General features: G+C 62.2%; 1 protein-coding gene across 3 annotated transcripts in view; it reads right to left on the reverse strand.

The window, feature by feature from the left end:
- Positions 1 to 6652, reverse strand: part of FAM222A (family with sequence similarity 222 member A) — a 32038-nt gene extending 25386 nt beyond the window's left edge. The window contains exons 1-2 of one of the 3 annotated variants that reach the window (XM_030025104.1): positions 6558 to 6648; positions 5392 to 6211 (exon numbers count right to left, since the gene is read on the reverse strand). In XM_030025104.1, coding sequence (XP_029880964.1) covers positions 5392 to 5591 — 200 coding nt within the window. In that variant the 5' untranslated portion in view covers positions 5592 to 6211; positions 6558 to 6648. Of the gene's footprint in view, positions 1 to 3902; positions 5365 to 5391; positions 6212 to 6557 lie in introns of those variants that run through there. The other 2 variants (XM_030025105.1, XM_041126070.1) reach the window with 2 other exon arrangements.
- Positions 6653 to 8004: the final 1352 nt, after the last annotated feature.

Consider the following 8004-nt stretch of genomic DNA (forward strand, 5'->3'; position numbering starts at 1 on the left):
ACCCTGGGCAGCATTCCCACGGCCCTAGCTTGGCAGATGTGAGCAGATGTGAGTGTCTGGGTCACGTGTGCATGAACTGAGGGGAGTGGATGCTGCTCCAGTTCATCCACGTCAGCTCCCAGTCCCAGCCCAGGATGGAGCCCAATGGTCCCGTTAATGCTGGTGCTCACCTGTGGGTCACCCACAGGAGCAACGACACCGTGGCCACCTGGCTGCACTGCTACAGGTGGCTATGACCAAAGTGCTCCAGTTACCAGAGCAGCATGGCTGTACACTACAGTGCTGCTGCCACGGCACAGAGCCCATCATCGCAAAATGTGAGGGGATAACCGGACGACCAATGAGCACCGAGACAAGCAGCACGGCTTTGGCACCGCAGCCATGTGGGACGGCCCCATCCCTCCCCGTCCCGGTGCCTCCCTCAGCACCAGTAGCGCAGGGTGAGAAATTTAAGCAGAAATACAAGGCCGTGGGTCAGAAACCAAAGAGCGATGCCACCGAGCTCAGCACCAAGCCCGGTTCCATCCCCCCACCCGGGAGGACCCACACAGACAGTGTTACTTTCTAAAGAGAAAGTCAAGCTCCAGTTCTCCCTGCGAGCCAAGAGCATCCCTTAAAAAATTGATACTTCCCTGACTATTAATTAACCTGAACCACTTAAAACCGCCTTCAATTTGTCAGGTTTAACTGCCAGCTCTTCTCGGTAAATCAAGCGTCGCGTGCAGACAGAGGCTGCGCGTGCGAGACAGTGGCGAAGAGAGCAGGCGGTGAGCGGAGCGAGCGGGGCACCCTGCACCATGCTCACCATCCCGGCCCCCAAGAGCACCAATATTCATAAACTGCAATTAGCCAGGATGCAATATTAAAAACGACAGCCGGGCAGGCAGGCAGGAGTGGGCAGGGAACACCAGTGGGACTGCAGAGCACCCCACACTGCACCGTTCCCATATACCCCCCAGCACCCTTGTTGTGCTACCAAGGCTGAATTCGAAAGCAATATGAATATTTATCTCTGACAGCAAAATCTCCCCACTGCAGGGTATTAAGGCTTTATTAGTGTGCAGTTACCAGCGACGCTAAGCCAGCCCTCGCTGTAGCCTGGAGCACGGCAGAGATGACCTACAAGAGGCAGATGGCCAAAGCCTTGGAGAGCCCCTGACCCTGGGACGTGCCTCCCCTTGCCGGGGCAAGGAGGGGGCTGCGGACCCCGGTCCCACGCAGGGCGATGGGGACAGGGTGGAGAGCTAGGTCCCCCCACCAAAACCCCCCTCCTTGCCCAGGGCCAGGCTCTCCAAAATGCCTCCCCACACTGGGGCTGTCCCCCGGCCCCTGCACCGCACGGCTTGCCGTTTTGGGTTAGAACGCTGATGTATTCTCTCTTTAGCGAAAGAAGTCCCAGGGGCTATAAAAATTCCCAGCAGGCTCCCGTCAGTCTCAGGTCATTAACTTTCTTTCATTGGGAGTTTGTTTACAGCCAGCCATAAATAGCGGCATCCGTGCTGCCCGCCAGCCGGGACGAGGTGGACGGGATGGGGCTGCCCACGCAGGAGCGCGCAGCACTCTGAGGCACAGGGTCCGGTACTTGGCCCCGCTGTATTGACTTTTCCCGGGCCTCGCGTTTCCCACTGGCCCAGCGTCCCAGCCGGCATGGCACAGCACAGCGCTGCCCATGGTGCCATTTGCCATGAAACCACCTCTGCAGCCCTGCAAATCGATGGGGTCACCTTGCACGCGGCCAGAGGGAGCTGGGGCCCGTGCTTGGGTGTGCTTGCAGCTCAAGTTTTGTCTTTCCTGAAAGAGGAGGAGGAGGAGGAGGAGGAGGAGGAGGAAGGCATCTGGCCTGAGCTGCCCATGCAGGTAACCTGCCCCTGGGACCTGCCCTGCACCCTCAACCCAGCCCAGCCCCTGCGCCCATCATGAGGACCAACCTCACGTCAGGATCTCTGCGCGTTTGAGAGATGTCCCAGTCCCAGGAGGGACCCCAACACCCCTCGTCTCACTGCAACCTCCACCTCAGACCTCTGCCCTTCCCCAGCAGCCCCTAAGGCACTGCCATGATTTACCAGCATGGAGGTGGAAAGCAGGAAAGCCGAACGCACTGCTGCCACGGCACCATGCTCCTGCCAGACTGCTTTGCGTACCAGGGCTCCTCCGTGCCCAACCACCCCCGGGACGGTCTCGGAGCACCCACATCCCGCTGCCTGCCCGAGAGATGTGCCCGTGGCACTGCCGATGCCCCCAACACCAGGAGCACGCTCCAAACCCCATTAACACCTCAGCAGGCTCCGGTGCGCCTCGCAGTCAGGAGCCCACCAGGTGCACGTGCCCAGGGCTGGCAGCGGGACCGCAGGTGATCAGGAGCTTTATTTGCCGTATGTGAACACAGCAGCTCCGCCGCGGCCGTGCAAACCCACCAGCTGCAGCTCTAATAAAGACGCAGGATTGCACAGCTCCTGAGAACCGCGACTTGGCGGAGCTCAGCTGGAGCACCGGGCACCAGTTAAATATTTACCCCTCGGCCCAGCGAAGCACCCTCTGCATGGAGGGCCGCGTGGGGAACCGCAGAGCCCAGGCTCCCCCAAGCTGGCACAGCCAGCTCCCCGTGCCGCCCGGATCAGCACCATCAGTCCCATGCTTGCGCGGATGCCCGGAGCGGGGGCTCAGTGGCATGGGCCCCCCCATGCCTGGTCCCAGGCTGCGGAGGGGAGCTCCTAGGGGTAAACAGCCACAGCCAGCGCAGTCGGGTCTGGCTCGCAGCAGCCAGGCGCCCACCTCTTGTTTTATTTCACGGGCTGGCTATAGGAACAGCCGATGCACGGGCCAAGCACGCAGTCCAGCAGCAGCCCAGGCTGCGCGGTGGGCTAAGAGATTAAACCCCAAACTCAGGCACGGTGACTTCTGCTCTTCCACCTGTCCCTGGGAGAGCAGGGACTCGCCAAAAATCACAGCCTTATCACTCACGGTCCCCCACGTCTATGGAAATATCTATATTTTAAACCATATACTCGCACAACCTGTAATCAGAGCAACACAAATAGCCCCTGCTTCCCATGTAAATTAAAAACACCCATTAGGCAGATTTCAAAAGATGTCAGTAGGCTTATAATTATACACGACATCCTTCCGAGATAAAAGCGATTACCGGGGATGCAAATCACTTAGCAACCAATCAGTGCCCCCAGAGTGCAAAGCACTGACCAGCCATCCATTTTCGCCTCGTCCTTTTATTCCCTGCATCGAGCAAATACAAACACAGATAAAGAGAGGCACAATAGCTCTTGACACGCAAATAGGTTAACATAATAAAGCCAGCTTTAGCCGGCTCACTCGAGGGAGAAAAGCAATTCTCAGGCAAGCAGGAGGTAATAAAACAGGGCTTTTGTGTTCCTGGCTCCCATTCTCACCCCTGCGCCAGCTTTGCTGCATTAGCTGATAGGCATCGCGGTTTGATTGAATTACCTTTCATGAATATTAGCTTTTTGAGGAATGCACAGGCAGAAGAGAAAGAAGAAATGTCTTATTTTTGCATGCATGCACCCGCTGCAGACGGACATGCGGCGGCACAGATGCCGGCGGGGCTGGGAGCGGGGTCCCGGCAGGTGCAGCCCCCCCCCCCCGGCCCACCCCGCCAGCTGCAGCATCCCTGCGGGCAGCACCAGCCACCCTTGGCGGGGTCACCGCGCACGGCCTCACCCCCGTCCGAGCATCAGACACCACCAGCAAAGGAACCTTATCCCGCCAGGAAAAGACGACCTGCTCTGTCCCCAAAAGGAGCCACGGGGCCACGAGGCTCCCAGCACCAAGCCCATCGCCCCGGCACCCATCACGCTCAGGGGTGGGACCCGCATCCCTGCCCTCGGTACCCCGACAGCAGGAGGATGGCAGGGTGGGCTGGCTCTCACCGAATATTTACGAGGCCGTGGCTCCCTGTGCCGCAGGTGGGCCAGGATCAGGCCAGAGAGGGGAGCGGGGCTGCCCAGCTTCACCGTAGATTTTCCCTGTGCAAGTTCAGGCCACGCAGGAAACCCGCTTCGGGCAAAAATTAACTCTGCTGCCTGGCAGGGGTGCAAATGCCCAGCACTAATCCCGCACGGATGGCAGTGGGCGCGGAGCACCCTACTCAGTGCAGACCACCGCTGCGGGGTCGTGGGACCCGGGAGACCCTTGGCCCTGGGAGCCGGAGTCCTTCCCCAAGCAAGGCAGCAACCTGCAATTAAAAAACAGCACCAGGAGGGAACAGGCTCCTCAGCTGCCTGCTCAGGGATGGATGCGTGTTTCAGGCTCAAATAAGCCAGATAACCAGAGGGGCTTAAAAAATGAGGTGACGTGGCCTCCCTGGAGGGGCTCTGTCCCCTAGGGCATGGCCCGGAGCAGCCACCCCACCTCCTCCCTCCCTGGGCTTCTCTGCTCCAGCCTGGGGATAAATATTCACACCCAGATGTTTCAATTTTTAATGATCTGGTCAGCCGAAACGAGGCCCATCTCACAGCCGGCGCAGCTCCAGCACAGAGAATGTGCCCCACCGGTACCGACCCACTCAGCCGGCAGGAAAACCATTCCTAAAGCCAGGAAAACAAGCCAGGCTCCTGCAGCCGGGGAACGGCTTTCTCTTCCCCTGCTCTACATACAAGGTCAGAGGAAGGCACCGCAGTGAGAGCTTCCCTCTCCTTCCGCTACGGCTTCGAGGCAGCCTGACCCAACGCCACACGGCTCACACCACGGCTTGCCCCAGCACAGCTGTCGGCACCTGAAAATCCACTCCTGAAAGTTTTAAGGATTCTTAATAAGAAAAGTCCCTCCCATGGGCCTGGGATGCCGGGTGCTCTCTGGCAGGGATGTTTCCCACCTCACCCCCTGGCACTGGAGCCCACGTGCGAAGGCTTTGCCAGCCGGGATCCTGCTGAGTGGCACAGGCGTGCGCAAGCACCCGGACCAGCGAGCAGCGGCACCTTCCCGGCATGCCAGACACTAAAACCCCACAGCAGGGGCACGGGAAGGCGTAAAACTGCCAAATGCCACAAAATCAGCCTCAGTGAGATGCGGGACACTCCTTATTGAGAGAGGGGCCACGTGGCTCTGCCCCCATAGCCACGCACCCTTAGCCCTCTGCCCTCCACGAAAGCACGTCGCCCACCCAGGCAAGCTGCCTGCAGCCTCTGAACGACAGCGTCCCTAGCAGGAGGATGCACATATATATATATATATATACACACACACATATATACACACACACACACATATATATATCAAAAAAACTCCCTACAGAGACATCTGCGCCCCAACAACCAGAAACAGACAAACCACCGCTGCCCGATACCAAGCAAATTCATCCCTCGGAAAACACCGAGCGCGGCTGTAAAACTTTGCTGCTGCCTCTCCTTGGAAATAAACCTGCAGGGCCGGAGCCGTGCCATGGTTTCACCCAGTGCAGCGGTGCCCTGCAGCGAGCCGTGCCGAGCTGCCGCCGCTGGCTCTCTGCGTCCAGGCCCTGCCTCTCCAGCCATTAAACTCCCATGATGTGACGGCTCTCCCCGGAGCTGGATTTGGATGCTGGGGCTGAGCCACCACCGCTGGCACCGGGAACACCTCATTTTCTATTGGGGACCGAGCTGGAGAAGCGGCACAGCCCGCTCGTCCCCGGTCGGAGCCGGTTGCAGCCTGGGCGGATGCTCAGCCGTGCTGCCCATGAGCTCTCAGGGACCATGACGCCTCGTCCCCGGCGAATCGTATTCCCAGGGCCGACGGTCCAGAAGATGCCACAGGGATGCTCCCTCCGCAGTGGAGCTCGTTTCGGGAGATGCGTTTTGCCCGCAGACGGTTCTCCTCCAGCAGAGCTACCTGACACCGCGGGAGGCAGCCAGGGAGATGGGCTTTGAAATAAAACCATCGCAGGGTGGTTCCTTTTTCCTCTCCTCGCCTTTGTGACCGGCAGTATCCACACCAGCGCGGGGTCCATTGCGGGTGTCCTGGCTCTGCCACCACCCGCTCTGGTGTCCCTGCGGGGTCGGGCGCTTCCCCGCCGCCTCCCTTCCCCAGCCGGCTCCGGGTGGAGGAGAAAAAACCTTTTTTGTTTTTTTTTTTTTGTGTGTGTTTTTCCAGGCGAAAAGGGGCAGCCGGGGTCGGCAGAAAAAGCAACAGCAGCTCAGGGACGGCTCACGCTGGAAGTGTCTCAGCTTTCCTCGTGGAGGCACCCGTGGATATTTTATTTCCACTTAACGAGTCAGGCGACCCAAAAAGCCATAAAAATAAATAAATAAAATATATATAAAAAAAAGTTGTTCCCGTTCCTCTCCGGTAGCGACGGCCGAGCCGGTTCCCCAACCGGCGGCGGCGGCGACTCCGAGCCCACCGTGCCTTCCCCGCGGCTGCGCGGCCGGGGCGAGCCGGGCACCGCCGGGCACCGCGCTGCGGCGGCGGCGCCGCCTCCTCCTGATGCGCCCCGGGAACCGGAGCCCCCCCGGTGTGTGTGTCCCCTTTCTCCCTCCCCGTACCCCCCCCCCCCCTCCCCGCGCCGGTAACCCCCTCCCCGGTGCCCGCCGCCGCCGGCCCCCCGTTACCGTCAGAGCTGGATCCGGGCCGGCTCCGGCCGCTGCGGTGCGGGGCGCGCCGGGCCGCCCCCCCCCGGGCCGCACAGCAGCAGCGGCGGCGCCCGCCCGGCCCCGCGCCCCGCCGGCGGCCCGCCCCGCCCCGTACGCGGCCAGCGTGCGGCGGCTCCCGGCGCTCTGCCCCCCCCCGGGGCGGGAAGAAGAGAAAAATATCCGGGGGAAAAAAAAAAAATTAAAATAAAATAAACCCGGCGCAGACGGGCTCAGGCGGCGCGGGGATCCCCGGGAGCATCACACCGCGGCTCCTCCGGTTCCTTTGTGCGGCGGCGATCGGTGCCCGCCGGCCCGTGGCGCAGCAGCGGCGGCCGGCCGGGGGGGTGGGATGGGATGGGGGGGGTAAGGGGGGGTTGGCAGGCAGGGGGCGGCCGCGGCTCAGCGCTCCATGGCGGCGGCGGCGGGGCGCGGCCCCTCGGTGCTGCCTCCCGCCCGGTGCGCGGCTGCGGCGACACTGAGCGCCCCGCGCGGGGCCCGGCGGCCGCACGCGGCTCGGCCCCGCCCCCGGCGCGTTACCAAGGGGACGCCGCCGCGCGTCCTGCGGGGAGGGGGCGGGGCCTCCCCGGCAACACGCGCCCCTTTCGCGGGAAAATTCGAACCGGCCGCCGGCAGGAGGCTCAGGCAGGCGTAAGACGAGGGACTGCGTTTCCCGGCGTGCACCGCGCGTGGCCGCCGCGCCGTGCCCAGAGCTCGGCGCCGCGGGGCCTGATGGGAGTTGTAGTCCCGGCGCCGGAGGAGGGTTTCCCCCGGCGGGGTGGGCTCGGCGGGGCCGCGGATTCCCCCGGGGGCCCTCGAGGGCACGGGGATGGCTCCTCCGCGGCGCCCCCCGCCCCACCCCCACCCCGGGGTGCCACAGCTCCGGCAAACAGGGGATGAAACCTTGGCTGGAGCTCACCACCGGACAGCTGGCACTCCCCGGAGAGCTGGTGACCGGCATGGCGATGGCTATAGCCACCGCTGAGCCCCCATGGATCGCACAGTCGGAGCGGGCGCGGTCGTGCCTGAGCCTGCCCTCATTAGCACCGCTCCTGGAGTCCTTTACTCCTTCCCCAAATCCAGCGTACCCCTGCCATAGGCTGTGAGAGTGTGAGCATCTGCGGACAGAGAGGGCTCTGAGAAGCAGCCCATTCACTCTTGCCCATAATGACACTGAGGAGCCCATGCAGCTCCCTACTGCCTAGCGCCCCCAAGCAGCCCAGCGTGTGCCCCCGGGGCTCACCGGCTGCCTGTCTCCCCCCTCCCTGGCTCCTGCCTTGCCACACTGAGCTTTGAGGAGTTTTGGGGTGGTTTGGCTTCTGCTCGGGGCCTTTCCATCTCCCTCGTCCAGGGAAGCCCCGGCAGCTCCCCAGGCATCCGCGGCCTTGGGTGTGCGGGAGGAGAGCTGCACCCCAGGAGCCGTTTCAGG

Source organism: Aquila chrysaetos, chromosome 9 (assembly GCF_900496995.4).
Source record: "Aquila chrysaetos chrysaetos chromosome 9, bAquChr1.4, whole genome shotgun sequence".
Lineage (NCBI taxonomy): Eukaryota > Metazoa > Chordata > Aves > Accipitriformes > Accipitridae > Aquila > Aquila chrysaetos.